The sequence below is a fragment of the Vigna unguiculata genome, chromosome 4, assembly GCF_004118075.2.
Source record: "Vigna unguiculata cultivar IT97K-499-35 chromosome 4, ASM411807v1, whole genome shotgun sequence".
Classification (NCBI taxonomy): Eukaryota; Viridiplantae; Streptophyta; class Magnoliopsida; order Fabales; family Fabaceae; genus Vigna; species Vigna unguiculata.
This window is the reverse complement of record NC_040282.1, coordinates 16570803-16586794: the sequence shown is the minus strand read 5'-3', so window position 1 is coordinate 16586794 and position 15992 is coordinate 16570803. Positions and strand designations below refer to the sequence as shown.

General features: G+C 35.2%; 1 protein-coding gene across 3 annotated transcripts; it reads left to right on the top strand.

Annotated features, from left to right (window-relative positions):
• Positions 1 to 6443: 6443 nt before the first annotated feature.
• LOC114180388 lies at positions 6444 to 14264 on the top strand. 3 transcript variants are annotated; one of them, XM_028066696.1, is made up of 11 exons: positions 6444 to 6716; positions 7787 to 7979; positions 8091 to 8176; positions 8476 to 8560; positions 10795 to 10873; positions 11023 to 11153; positions 11228 to 11314; positions 11451 to 11569; positions 11922 to 12052; positions 13090 to 13203; positions 13914 to 14264. In XM_028066696.1, the coding sequence occupies exons 1-10, from the start codon at positions 6661 to 6663 to the stop codon at positions 13200 to 13202; spliced, it is 1080 nt and encodes a 359-aa protein (XP_027922497.1). In that variant the 5' UTR covers positions 6444 to 6660; the 3' UTR covers position 13203; positions 13914 to 14264. The 3 variants fall into 3 exon arrangements, with proteins under 3 accessions (XP_027922497.1, XP_027922496.1, XP_027922498.1); XM_028066695.1 differs by having other exon boundaries at positions 13905 to 14264; XM_028066697.1 differs by having other exon boundaries at positions 6445 to 6716; positions 7791 to 7979; positions 13905 to 14226.
• Positions 14265 to 15992: the final 1728 nt, after the last annotated feature.

Sequence of the window (15992 nt, the reverse complement as noted above, 5' to 3'; positions counted from 1 at the left end):
ATATAAAAGCTCATGAGATAAAAAATAATGTTTTCATTATTCATACAAGGGACAAGAAAGGGATATGATAAATGAGAAATGAGAACAAAAATAATGAGTTTGTTTCTAACTTTTCTTTCTCTTCAAAAACAAAAAGAAAACATATGAGAGTGAGAAATGATTACAATATGAGAGTGAGAAATGATTACAATTTGTGAAGAACAAAAAAGATAATGAGAAGGAAAATAAAAATTATCTTAATAAATATTTGGTTTAATTACTCTTTTGATTCATGTTTTGGTTTAAAAATGTTAAATTGGTCCTTCAGTTTTTTTTAATTTCAATTTGGTCCCAATTATTGAAAATTTGATACAATTTGATCTTTTACAATAAATTTTGTTAAATTTCTTAAAACAAATCAATGACTTTTGTTATTAAAATTGAAACTCTTAATATGGATGATTTGCTTTGTTGGTGTAATTAACATAATTCTAGGATCAATTTTTGGACAAAAAATAGAGATCAAAAGAGAAATTAAACCTAAATTTAAGTGGTACTGGTCGAATCATTGACTTAGTTCTGAGCCACTAATTTAAGTAGTATTGGTTGAACCTTTAACTTAGTTTCCAACTACTAATCTAAGTGGCATTGGTCAAACCCACGACTTGACCCCTAAGTAACAACTTAACTCACTACCCAAATAAGTTGTTTAAACAAGTAAGCCAAGGAAAGCAATAAAGTGAAAAACACAAGTCATCATCAAAAGAGTATTTTCATTATGATTCAACCGGTCCATACAAAACAGACGATAATATATTAGGTCAATATACAAACTACAAAACCAAAAATAAACAAACTACTATTATTACATATCTGCAACATCCTTAACATTTTCCATCTCTTCATCAACTGTGTGGCCAATAGTGGGAGAATGGCTCAACTTGGTTGTACCCTCGTCAGCATGATCACCCTCAGCGTTCTTGGTCGCATGCTTGGCAATCTTTGCGGCCATTATCTCCTCCATGTCTAGCATGCGATCGTCACATACATCCAGATTGATGCTGAAGTGGCAATCAATAGTCGACACATCCTAATTAAGGAACTTCACTTGCCTCAACGCCTTTTGGAGGTCATTAACATATTTAGATATAACATACTGACGAAGGTTGAAGATATCAGCCTCAACCTCTTTCAGAATCATCTATTTTTTCTCCATACCTTCCTCGAACTTCTTTAACTTCTTCTCAGAGGCACCCTCCAACCTTTGACCTTCTTCACTTCCTCCTCAAAGTTCTTCTCGATTGCCCACTTAGACTTGTTAGCCTCAACCTTCTTTTTCAAAGTGGCAAGTTCCTCCACGAACTTTTTCTTTTGCTCCCCACCAACCAACTCACCCTGTAGCAAAGTAGCTACCATCCGACTCATAATCATTGACCATGATTGGAACTCCAACAAAGCCTTCATGGCACCATTTAGTTCTACTATATCAACAAGTTTCACCTCTTGCTCAGTAAGGTTGAGCTCTATACTCTTCCCCAAGCAAAGGCCAGGGCCATCAAGGCCACCAAGTTCTAAAGTACCAGGGTAAGAACTCGGTGTGGCACCCTTGGCTAAAAACCTGATTTTCTTCTTGTCCTTCCTCTTCTCCCTTTGCTTAGAACGAGCGGGCCTCTTCATGGCACTCTCAAACTTGTGAGTCTCAACCACTAGACGAGTCTAATTTGGAACTTTAGCTTAACCCTTTTTCTAGGCAGCCTCGAACATATGCCTCCTCAACTTGATGAAGACGTTTTCGTCCGCGCCCACCTTAACAACATATTGGGCCATGTAGCCTACAAAAACGCAAACTTTTTAGATTAGCCAAATCACACAAGGTATGGGAAAAGGTAAACTCACCGCTTATATCATTAGCCGACTTAGGTGAAAGATAACAATGCACTATCTTCCGGGTCGGGATCTTCTTAGGAAGTTGTTCCAACACTTCCATTATCCGCCTACTCTTTGCATACAACGAACTCTTGGTGATATCCTTGTATCTGTTAGGCTCTATCGCCTAGTAGAACGAAAACTTCGACTTACTGTAAGACCCGTAAAAATTAATTAATTAAATAATTAATTAATTAATAAATGCGGGTAGGAAGAGCCTTTATGGCATTAAATTGTTTGATGTGATGTGGAAGAGTACTAGCTCAAATGGTTGAGAGTACTTGATTGTGTGAGAGGACTTGGGTTCGAGTCCTATGTATGCCTTTTGTGTGTTATTTGATTTATTATTATTTTGATAATAGGTTTGTGAATAGTGAGTGAAATCATAATTATAGGATTATAATAGTTATCACTAAATATGAATTGGCATAGTGGTTGTGCTTTGACCTTATGAGTGGAAGATCATGGGTTCAAACCTTGTTAGAGGTAAAATAGACTTTATTTTTTGGCTAAATGAAGTTGTGGGAGTGAATGTGAAAGGGCAAAGGAAAACCGTAGCAGAAAGGGGCAGCCAAGAAGGGCTGAAAACCCCCTATATAATTAACATTGAATAGGAATTAAAACCATAATTAAGCCCAATTTCGTTTTTAGTTTTAAACCCATTATCAAGACACCTATAAAAGCTAAATTCTAGGTGGAAGGAAGGGTTTTGGCAGTGTTGTGAACTGGTTTGGGAGGAGAACGAAATTAGGGTGTGCAAGGGGCTGAAGCAAGGGCAATTGGTGAACCAAGGAACTTTATCCTCCTTCAACTTTTAATCAGGAATTCCAGGTTAGGGGAGCTGCCCTTGTGCGTTTAAATTAACGGATATGTGTTATGGTTTTGGGTCATTGTTGTTTCAATTGGTTTTTGTGGTCATGCAATTTGTCTCACATGTGCTGTCATTGGGAGTGTTGGCTGAAGTTTGTTTACACATTCATGATTGGTATTATATGATTAGGAGAAGGGTTTGGTATGGAATGTGTCATTGTTGAATTTGGACACGAAGTTGGTAGTCCGTATGAATAGAAACCATGATTATGAGGGTTGTTTGTCATGTTAATCTGTTGGTAATGGTGGAATGCTATTTTGGTATGATTTTAGTTTGGTTTGGCATTGTTTTGGGTGAATAGCATGCGTTAACACAGAGGAAACTCTGCAACTCTCGCCCAATCTCGTCTAAGCGAGAGTTGCAGAGCCTTGTTTTAGTTTTGAATCGCGCTTCTCGCTTGGGCGACTTGTGTCAGGGTTGAGCGACCGAGACTCTCGCTCAAGTGAGAGAGGCTCGCCTAAGCGAGGTCGCGATGAAGCCTGCGCGTGTTGAGCGCGACTTCTCGTCCAGGCGAGGGGTTTTGAAGTGTTGAGCGACTAATACTCTCGCTTAGGCGAGAATGGCTCGCCTAAGCGAGGTCGCGAGGAGACATTGGTGCTGATTACATTGAGTTTTCGTCCAGGCGAGGAGATTCAGGTGTTTGAGCAAATGGGATCTCGCTCGGGCGAGAGGGGCTCGCTTAAGCGAGACAACGTGGTGCAGTCATTGTTTCATGCTCGCTCAAGCGAGATGATTCAGCTTAGGCGAGATTAATGTGCTCGCTTGGGTGAAAGCACATGGCTTAAGCGAGAATGGCTAGAAGCCAAGCTTATATGCACTGTTTGGATTGTTGGCTTGATATTTCTTAAAGTGTAGTAACTATATGCTTGTGGTTGCGGTGTTTGGGCTTGAAGGACTAAGTCCAATAAGGGTCTGGGATGTGCTTGATGGTTGGACGCATGATGGGCATGGAACTGTGTAGTTCCCGTTGGCTGCTAAGTGGCGAGGAGTCCTTAGTATGGTGATTACATGCGTCGAACGCACGATGGGCAAGGAACTGTTATGTTCCCGTCAGCTGCTATTGGGCGAGGAGTCCATAGTATGGTGATTGCGTGCGTGCCATGGTCCGAGCGAGGGAGGCTTGGACGTTTTACTACAGACGAGGAGTCTATAGGGCAGGACTATGAGCAGGATAGGCTCATAGGGTTGGACCACGAATGGGATTGTTTCGTGGAAGCACAATGAAGTCCCAAGACCTAGTTAATGCATATGACTCATGAAGGACTATGAGATCAAGGATGGGTAATTTGAAAATAATGAAATACTTTAGTGAGGTTAGCTTCTTTGGGATGGATGACTATGTTTTATGTATTTATATATCTTGCATAGCTCACCCTATCTGTGTGTGTGTGGCGATGATGGAATAACTTGTTATTCAGGAGCATATGATTTGACAGGTGAGCCAAGAGATGCTTAGAGGCGGAGAGCAGGGGCTACATGGGGCTTTTGAAAGAATTTACATTTTTTAGACTTTTGATGTAATATTAATTATGTTAAACATTAGTGGAATTGTAATAATGCAATTATGAATTTTTGAATTATCTTACAGTTAGAGTTTTTAAATTCCAGTGTTTTTGGGAAATGAACTTATAATAAATGTGATTTTATTTTCTTATTTTTATTTAATTATTTAAACCCGTAATATCCTATCGAGATGTTACACTTACCATCGTCATCATAAAAGTATGACCTACCGGCCTCGGTCATAGTAACCTTGAAGAACCTATCCTTAAATCTCTTAAAAGACTAAGAGTACCCATAAAGTAAACTCTTTGGAGTATGAGACAAATATAGGGCTTGGCAAATAAGTCGGAATTCTTATAAACCACCTCAGCTATTCAGATGAAGCTGGGTAGGAGCAACATTCAAAGGATGAAGGACACTCATGGTGAACTCCTCAAACAGTAGCCAAACATGTAATTGTACAAAGAAAGCTAGATACATGTAAAAGAACTCCTTTTTCATCCCCCTCATGACCATGACAACACTATCTAGAACACTCACTCTTATAAGGAATGTTATATCACATCTCACTCGCTAGTAAAAAACGTATATACTATTGAGCCAGGTAATCAACAATCTCGACCACCGAAATTTAGAGGTCGCAAGACAAACTTCTTCATGAACCCATTCGTACCCAGCCCTTCTAGGAAGGGAACTCTCAATGTGCTCCTCAATAGAATCTTCCCTATGCTCCCTAGTGACTTCCATAGTCACCCCTAAAACCCTAAATAAAGAACCCAGGACATTTCTAATGATCGACCACTACTCGGCCCCTCACCAACACTCACATTGGATTTGCTATACGAAATACCTCATAGTACTCGAACTCTTGGTGTTTCTCGTAGTAATTATGCAGAGAGAAGTAGAAACAACAATATTCTGCAACTTAGTGCAAATGATGGAAAGTGAAGCCCCATTTATAAGTGAACTGGAACACTTTAGTTTCCCACCCCAACCTATACCAACAGTGATCAGCTCCCAACAGAAAGCCTAATTATCACAACCTTTGAAATTCCAAAGGTCAGCTTGATTCTAGTAATATTATGATAGCCACCAACTCATATCATGTCAATCAGAGACTATGCACCTTCCTAGACACATTAAACCTCTTCGTCGCTTCTGCTCCTCAAGACTAGGGGGATATTATACATATAGGGTCATACAACCAAAGAAATACAAATTTTCTTTGCAAAAAGAACCATAAGTCGAACACCATAAGCCAAGGTACCATAAACCGAGAAGTCAACATCCAGATGCACATGGCCGCTATCTCACAATCTTCAATATATAAATATGTTAAGACTGGGGGGTTGTTGTACTTTACATGGGCAAGACACCCCCCATGGTACACAGCTTGGGGGGCTGGTGAGACTATACAACCAAAGTACCCCCTAACGTACACAATCCAACCGAGTACTTGTCGGCCTTGTAGAACAACATATGCTCGGACCAAGATGACACACCAAGTTAGCATAATCACCACTCAAAGAAGATAAATGTAATGTTAATTAACTCATCATGATTAGCAAGTAATTAGGTCAACTAAACCAAAGCCCAACCATGTAAGGCCCATGATCCTAGTATACAAGGCAAATTTTACGAAGTACATGATTTCGTTTTTTTTAACATTGATTCCCTAATACCTCGGACTGACTTAATCATTAAAGTGTCTTTTGCAAGCATCTCCCTCCTTTTTTGTTCATGACAAGAAGACACGGTCCCTTTAAAGTCGAGTTTGTGAACTCTTGAAACTATTTAAAAGACTTTACGGGATATATTTCGTAAGAACAATTTGGAATGGTATATTATTGTTATTATTTTAATTTTATTGTAAATAATTTTTTTATAGATGATTTTTAATTAAAAAATTGTTAACTTTAAATAAAACTATCAAATTGAAAAGAAGGTTAAATTTAAAAAAAAATGGTAAAATTGATAAAATAATTATATTGTTTTGAAAAAAATATTTAAAGAATAAATTTGAATAATAAATATGGACACTAAATAGAATTTTTTTTATATATAAGTATAAATAAAAGGTGAAGAAAATAATTATTTTAAATTTCAGTGATTAATAAATAATTCATTTGTTTTTAAAATAAACAAATTGGAACGAGGGCCCAAATATTTTACCCAGGGCCCATATGATCGGACGCAAGGGACGAAGAACTGAAACTTGAGGAAGAAGAGAAAGCATGACCCTCTTGTTGTGTCCGATCGAAGAAACCAGCCATGGATTTGTGTTCGTGATTTGAGCCACGCTACGCTCACTTCGATTTGAATCCTAACACTCCTCACTTTCCCCAACCCATATATTTTTTTCTCTCCAAGTACTTTCCACAATGATGTCCCCGAACCGCGTCTCAGAGGATCGGGGCAACCCACCTCATAATTTCAGGTAAATTTTCCTCCTTTTCTAAAAATTTAGCCAAAATCATTTCTGGGTGTGCTCTACTTTTGTTCTTTTCTTTTTGAATATCTTTGAACGGTTTAATTTCTGAGGATATTTGTTTGCTGTTCAATTGGGAGTGTGACTACGAGCATTGAAGTGTGGCAATATTTTACTGTTTCCTAATGTGTCAACTTTTTTACGAACTGGGTTGAAGCCAATTGGCCTTCTTTTGGATAGTTACCGCAAACATTGCTTATTTTTCGGTGGAGTATCTTTGTGTAGAGGGAAAAATTGAAGTTAGTACTAGAGCAAAGACAATACTCTCAATGGTTGCACTTTAATCTCTAACTTGGTTCAGCTTATTTTGAAGAAATAGTCGGTTCATCTTATTTTCTTTCTGAGAGAGTTTTTTTGAGAAATAAGTAATTATTTTCAAGAAATAGTCAGTTGCCAAATATTTACTGCATACTTGGAGGGAGAATCTGCCGCCTGTAGTGGTTCTACCGAGCTCGAGCAGGATTGTTTTCAGTGGATGATATGCGCGATCTGTATAGAGAAAGTAGTATCTTAAGCTTAATCCATTAGCATGTGTTAAAGAAGCAATATAAAACTCTCTTTTGTCTTCACCTAGTTTTTTAAGCCTTTGAGATAGTTATGATAATGTATCAGAAGCTTTAGGATCAATTGGTCTGGAGCATGATCGTTTTGTCCCTGTTTGTCTAACTAAAAAGTTGAATTGTAATACGAGCCAAAGGTAGGTGTATGTATTATCGAAGCTTTAAGTGCTAAGAGATCGTGCATGAAGGGTATTATTGGAGATGTAATACAAAAGCATGCATGTGACAGTACTTATTAACTTAAGCTTTTGTGAGAGTTGATTTAGGATGGCGTCTATGGTGGTTAACTAAGTATACTGTTTTATTCATTACGTGTTGTGGCATTCTCATTGACATTCTACTATACCAAACTGGTTAGCGTTTGGTTACATAATTTGATTATTAAGAGACGAAGGTTGTGTGTTGGAACTTTTAACTTCATTTGCTCTTATTGGGCTGATTGTACATTTCAATTTGTAGACAGACACCCTTGCAGATAATCCATATTCTTGCGAATTTCATGAGGATATGGTCAATATACTCCATGTACCGCTACATTCAGCAGACTGGTGCTTCTGTTGTTCTTTTTCTGTTTGCCTGCCTGGCCCCAGCGTCCATCCTATTTTTGATTTTGCAGAAACCTTGGAGAGGCAGGCCTCTTTCTAATACACAGGTGAATTTAATTTCTAATCACTGCAAAGAATATACTAAGAAAAAAACATTGAATTTCATATAAAGCTTATTATGAAAGCACATTCCTTACTAATACCATTTGTCTTTTCAGGTTGTTCCTTCTATAATAAATGGTGGTATAACAGCCCTTTATCTGGTCTTGTGGGGAAAGGGACTGAAATCATGTGGACCAGCTAGGTTGGTTTTATATTCTGAAAGAAAATTTCAGTAGATAACTTTAATATGTCAAGTGCCCAGTCTTAATTGCTTTGAGTTGTGTCACGTCATGGCTGATGCTCAGTAATCACTGATTTCCAATTTGTCATCATCCAAGTCCAATTGAATCATTGATGTCATCGTACCATTTTATAGCCATTTCTTGATCATGTTAGTATTGAGGTGTTGTTGGTGCTTTAATTTTGATGAGAACATATTTTTATGGTTGTACTAACTCAATTTAATTATTCTTATTCTTATTCTTATTCTTATTAATTTAGAGCAATATTGGCTGAGTATTCTGGTGCGGTTCTTGGAGTACTTTCTGCAGTGTTATATGGTAGGAGAGCTCATATGTGGAAAAAGGTAACCCTTTTCAGATACTCACGTTGTTAGTTATACCATACAACCGTGAAGCCATGTTCTCTAATCTATTTAAATACCTATTCTACAAGAATGTTTTTGCAATATTTCTCCTCTCTACTTTATCTGTATTGATGAATCTGTTATAACATTTTGGTGGGTTAGTTTTGTATAGGTCTTTACCCGAGGTACCGATTCCTATAAATAGGAGTTGAGTGTTGTAATACTCCATACGAAAAACATTGTAAATGATATAATGGGAGGTGAGATCTTATTGTAATCCAAACTACAAAACTTTTAATGCAAGTACTCAAAAAGAAAAAAATGATAATTGAAAATTAAAGATATTTACACATTTTACACTCACAATCATCATGAATCTAGGTGCAATAAGAACCTTTAGAAACTATTAGAGAAAGCAAGAGAGAAAGAAACTGAATTTTTTATTTTCTGAATGAGAAATAGAAAACATGTAGGAGATAGAAATATGGTCAAAGCATCTTCCCATTGATCAAGAACTGGAATATGTTGAACTAGAAGTTGCTTGGCTAAAACTTTTTCTTGAACAAAAAAGATATCAATTTCCATATAAATGATTATTATGTTAAGAATAGGATTGTGAGCAAGCACAACTGCACTCTGATTATATGGTAAAACACAGTAGAAGTAAAAGGAACAGCCAGCTCAGTTAACAAAGTCTGAATCCACAAAATTTCAGGAAGTCTGAATCTACAAAATATTAGCTGTGGCTTGAGCTAGACTTCTATATTCTGCTTCAGTACTTGACCTGGCAACTACCTGCTGTTTTCTTGACCACCAAGAGATTAAACTTGGACCTAAGTATATACACCTGAGGTTGATCTATGATCATCTGGATTTGATACCAGTCAACGTCACAAAGACCCTAAACAGAAAAAGGTGTGTTTGAAGTAGTTGGTTTTAGATGAAGCTCATGATGCATTGATCCTTGTAAGTATCTTGGAATTCTTTTTACTGCTACCCACGGAGACTCAAGGAGGATTTGCCTGACAAACTTTGCTGACAACAAAATCTCTTTTAGTGCCGTATTTTCAGTGGATCTAGGATAGGATCTGATATGATTTTAGAAAACCTTGAGAAACTATTTAGAGAGAAAGTGAGAAAAGAGAGAAACAAATTGAATCTTTTTATTTATTTTTTTTCTGAATGAGAGGTAAAATAAGGAATTTATAAAGTGAATAGGTATTTTACAAACTGCTACTGACACCTGGCATATTGGAATGGACAGATGTTAATAGTAACTATACTATTAATAAGAATAACAAACTACCAAGCACATGCAGTTGAGAACTACTTTTCTTTAATAGAACTCTAATATATCTGTTTTGGAGGATCACCTCCCCTGTTGTCATTTCCTTCTTCTCTCTAGTAGAAAACAGCATTTTTTTTTTGGGTAAAAATCTATATGAAATTGTTTCATCTAATTCTCTGATAAAGTAATATTAAAATATTTAAGCCATATTTATCAATCTCAGCATTGCGCAGTGGCCAACTCTGTAAATGCTATGGTGGCAAGTGAGAAGTTATTATAATGCAAACTACATGGTTTTTACTGCTAGTACGCAAAGCAAAATGAAAACCGAAAATTAAAGAAATTCATGATAAATAAAATGTCATATTTTATTCTAGGACAATACGAATGTAATAAAATGATTGATGATGGTGAATTTGATAGAAAAAAGGACATAAATTAGATAAAAATAAGTAGAATGTGAATGGGGAGGTTTAAGTGAAGACAGAAACGAACTTGGTAAGAAAGTAGTCCAAATGTGAGGGAACAAAGGTCAAAATATAACTTTTTTGAGGATTGGTTTAGGATGAAGGGTATTAAATCCTATTTTGTTTCTTGCTAAAAAGTGCATTAAACATTGATGAATAAATCACAATTTTACCCACAAAAAATCCCTAAACAAGATCACATGAGTGAAAAAGGGTTTTTGAAGCCTATCGTGGTATTGCCTCTATAGATATGAATTTCTGCTATTACCGTTCCATATTGTGAATCCCTCATAAACCTAGGGTGCTATACTCAACTGCTTATGGATCACTACTGATTACTATGATCTAAGCCCAGGTTGTACTATTATATATGAAACAATGTGATCTGTGTTGTTGGTTGCGATTAATGTGTTTGAAAAACGAATTTAAGATATTAGGATCCTCTCTAATCCAGTGTATACTTTCTTATTTTGAACCAGATAGGTGGCCTAGTTGCCATGCTGGCATCTTTGTTCCTGTTATCAGAAGGATGGGCTACTGCAACGTATTCTCCATTCTATATCCTCACTCAGAGTGTTATTTTTATCTTAAATTCTCAAAGTTTTCTTCTAAAATATCTTTTATTCCATGTATTCTTTGTCTTCTCTGTCAAGTTTTTCATACTTTTCATCTTCTCCATAAGTGTTGTAAACTTAACAAGAATTTACCTTGGGAGGATCGAGATAGTTCTGAGTCTCAGACAGAACCAGTTTTGGGCCTGAAGTTAATGTTAATACCTATAATTGCTGGTATTCTATCTGCACTGAGGAGAGTCATTGCTCGGCGTGTTTCTATCAAGGTGGTACATACTTTGTGTTTGGTGCATGGTGCTTTGAGTGTTTCCATAACCAAGAACATATTTTTTCCTTTCAGAATCAACTTAAAAGGCGGCTCCATGCCTTAACTATTGCTTCTGCAACATGTTTTATGTTTCCCATTGCCATGTGGGACATGATCATAGTGAGTTCTGTGTAATTTTCACTTTAAGGTCTATATTAGATATGGTTATGTCTTCTATGGAATTCTTGTATTGTTTGTGGTTTTGGCTTGTTTGACATTTGGCAATTGTTTCTCACTTCTCTTTTGGGTCCTTCAGGGCTCATCATCCGAATCTGATAACAATAAAAAGTTACCGTTCTCTGCTTGGGCCTTCTTCAGCACTGTTTTGTTTGGAAACATTGTGATATTCTATGCTGACAGTATTGCAGAGGAGAGGTATGTCATGAATGATGGTAATCTTGCCATAAGTAAAGGCTAACTGTGTACTAGGATGTTTATGAATTTTGAAATTGCGTTTCATATGCTCTTTAGATTATCAGAGAAGGTTCTATAAAATAGCTATTAAGTAATGTCATTCCAGCGGTAATATTCGCCCAATTGCATGGGAAAGTATTATTAAATTTTTAGTTTTGTGAAATTATAATCCATGTGTAGAAATTAGTTGACATCTATCGGACTTCATTAAATGACTATGAAAAACTTGAGTTTAAATTCAAAATTGATCTGGTATGCTCTGAATTATATTTGGATTTTGATGTTGTGAATTAGCTCATAATCTCTTTTGTAGATTGCACATGGTTTTCTCCTCACCAAGGCATTTAGCAGCAGCTAGTGCATGCATCATCATAATGGAGAATTTGTACAAAATGGATTTTTCTCTTGCAGGATTCACAATTTGCTGCTTAATATTAGGTTTTGGTATGTAAAAGCAGTTCATTTTGAATATTAATGTTCTCTTTAAATTTTGCTTTTCATGGATTGTTTGCTGAACTGAACTTGTAGCTGAAAATTCTTTGTCAAACCTTTCCAAGTTTTCATTTTTTATTTTTTATTTATTTTTTATATATTAGGGTTGCACATAGGGGTATTTATTTATAAAAGGAAAATACAAAGAGATGATGTATAGTGCTTATAGCTTACTCATGACCAAGATGATTTTTTAGCCACTCTTTGATGTTCTGTCCATGACTGTTTCAACGATCTAACTTGCAGATAGATCCAGCAGCCCTGCTGCATTCCTAGTTTTTATCTTTACATTTTCTTCTGTTTTTGTTTTTTTCTTAGTTTTAGAGGAAATATTTCCCATTCCCTTATTTTACTTATTCTATCTCTTCTGTCTGATGAAATGTTTTTCTAAAATAAACAAACATGACAAAATTAATAAATGTTAGTGCTCTGAATTTGCTTTTCTTACGAAGTTCATTCGGAAAGAAAAGAGGTAGGTTATATAAAAGCAAAGTTTAAAGCTGTGTTTGATTTCTGTTTCAAAAGCTGTTTTGAGTTTGAAAAGAAAAAGTAAATAGACACCCACACACAGCTTATTACTCACCACTTGCAACACCACTCCTGATGACCGGTTCTTGAGCTAGGACTGCAAAGAGAAAACACCTCCCAACTCTTTGATGCAATTTTCAAAACTTGATAAATTTTGGACTAGAAATTGATTGCCAAGTAGCATTAAATTATTTAGAAAACTTTCTTTGAAACCAAAAGGTGAGAAGGAAATCAAACTGACCCTAACTTGTTTATATAAAACTCAGCTGCTCAGAGTCTTTATACATTTGTTTCATCCCCTGGAATTTAAATGAAACCTATATATTTTGGTTTTTTCATTGCCTTCTCTTACTAGTAATAATCTGATTTTATCAGCATATAAAATTTTTTAAGGCTTTCTTGTATCTGTTTTTCTCTTTTAGTAGTTAATCTTAAATGCTCAATGTAATGGAATTATGTAGGGATACACGAAGCAACTTCATTGGAGCTCAATAGAAAAGATTCCATTCAAAATTCAGATTCATCAATTAGAGAATTTGATGATCCAATCCAGATGTCACCCCTACCTACTTGATGTATGTGTAATTTATTCCTTCAACTTATTATTAAATATGAATTTATTGCCAATTGTTTGTTTGGTCCATGTGTGAGTGGGGTTGATTAGCAGTTTATGATGATTTGCTACTGATTCTTACATAGTGTGTGGCTGATTACCAGTTTTTGTAATATCTGTTTCTGTCTGTTTAATGTTCAATGTGAACAATAATATTATGAACATCTAAAATTATTTAGAGATATAAGTAGGAATATTAAGAATTGATAGAGAACAAGAAAAATGCATGATAGAAACTGGTATAGAGGAGTGTTAGCAGCACACTTTCTACCACAATTTATTTAATATACTTCACTATTGGTTGAAATTTATTGAAAACTATAAAATCAGCACAACAGTCATTAAACAGGAAGTGATAGCAACCAAAATTTGTGATTTCCAATAAATTTCAGCCAACTTACATTCTCTTTGAAATACTTTCTCTGTTATTGGTTGAAAATTGATTGAAAACCTTCAATTTTGGTGGGTCCTCGGTTTCATTCAGTGACTCTTGATTTTGGTAGATCCTAGTTAATTTAAACCAATAAAAGGGAGTGTTTGAAAGAAATAGTTAATAACATCGTCTCTGTTTATCTCAAGGTGTCTTCATTTAGTCTGTGTTCAGTATTGGTACACAAAAATATGGACTCTGTTGACCCATAGTATCATTTTGTTGTGAACTAGTTTTTGCAGACAAGATGTGTTATCTGTTGTGAAGATATGTTTTGTTGAACACCACTTTTGGAAGCTCCAGCATCTAGTTTGCTACACACCAAATTCTTGATGATTGATCTTATCTTTGTTGGTTTGAGAACCAATTTTGATCTACAAAGTTCATTATTTTGCTTCCTACAAGATCATTACTAGTCCCGTAGTTATTGAGTAGTTTAGGAGTAATTTTCCACCATGAAAAAAGCAGCAGCATTGTTCCTGGTCGTGGTAGATGTTCTTTGAATCTTTGTTATAATTGAATCATCCATATCAGCTAACTACACATTGTAATGAAATTATGAATATGCCAATCTCTGTTGGATTTTCCCTGTATATTATTTCCACTCTTTCTCTTTCTCTCTCTTTTTTGTTTCCTTAAAAGTATATTTTATGATATCGGTTTAGAATGTTTGTATGATGATGAATCAGAGTTATCAATGTTTTTAAGACCAAATCGGTGGTAAAAACATAAGTTCATAGTTCGACCGTGGTTAAACCGGTATTAATAAAAAAGTTTATAAATAATGTTTACTAAATATATTATCATAATTTTATAACACTAAAATCTATAATAAAATATCATTTTACGAGATGCTAACATCCCAAGTATATATAGAAGATAAAATCAAACAAATAATATTTAAATTTAAATTTTAATAAATTATGACTATATAAAAAAGTAAAAACTTCATCTAGAAAAAAATGATAAACTAATATAATGCAAGAATATCAAAATAATGCATAACAAATACAAATTAATATTAATGAGTAAATTGATGTTTAACAAAGTCATTTATACCTATTTTGTAATTTTTATTAAACGATATTATATTTATTTTATTATACACTTTTAAAATTGAAAAGTAAAAGAATTTCGATGAAGTTTACGCCGTTTCCGGAATTTTTTGTTTTAGTTAACAGATTGATCCCGAAGACAGTTTTCGACTTGATAGTGTTAATAGCCATGCTGCATTTTTGAAAGCTTATTTTCAAACGTATTACATGCATTTTGGAAATTTTGTTTTGGAATGTTTATTTTGGAAAATTTGTTCTGAAATGAAAAGCTTTTTGAATACATTTCTTGTGTTTCGAAAAATTTGTTCCGCAATATGTTTCATGTATTTTGAAAATTTTGTTTCAAAAATTAGAATTGTATTATGAAAATTTTGTTACGAAAATCTTGTTTTCAAAATTATATTCTAAAAGTTATGATTTCTTTTTGGAATAAGTAATCCAGAAATTAATTTTACAAAATGTAAAATTGTGATTTTGAAAATTATGGCAATGTTAGCTATTAGCAGATATTTAATTTTGTGTTGTTATTTTCTGTTTCAGTTTGTTTTGATGCAGTCAAATAAGTTGGTTAATTTCAGTCCAATTTCTTAGGCATATACAGGAAGTCTAGGTCATCTAACTACCCACGCGTTTAGCATGTAAATCGTGGGTATGGTTACTGTCAATTACTGTTGTATATGATTTTAAAGCCAACATATGTTTTTGAATTAAATAAACGATTCTTTTGCACATACCTTTAGAGTAATCTGTTATGTGTTCAACAGTTAACAGTTGGTCTCAGAACTCCTTCATAAGGAGTGATCTTGGATTTAATTGAGTGTGAGAGAAACAATTGTGAGTGTGAAAATAAACCACATATTTATTTCAGAGAGAGAGAGTGTAACAAAATAGCCGAAAGCAACAACAACCGGTGTGTGATAAAGACGAAGTTCGAAATTGGAGAGAAACAATTACTAGGGTTCGTTAAAGGATACACAAACATAGATGGGATGGACGAAGGGCACCATAAACACAGAATCAAAGGGAAAAAACGAGATACACAACCACAAACACTTACAAACACATATCAAAAGAGGGGAACACAAAGAACACCAAAACACAAGAGGGATGGAACATGGGTGAGGTCGAAACGTGGATCGATCGGAGGGCGGGGAGAATGGAGGAGGTCATGCCACTTGGGGATAACGCCAAGATAAGTGAAGGGAGGGTCACCACTTGAGCGGAAAACTCAAGATAAGACCATTGTCGCCACTTGGGTGGAGCACC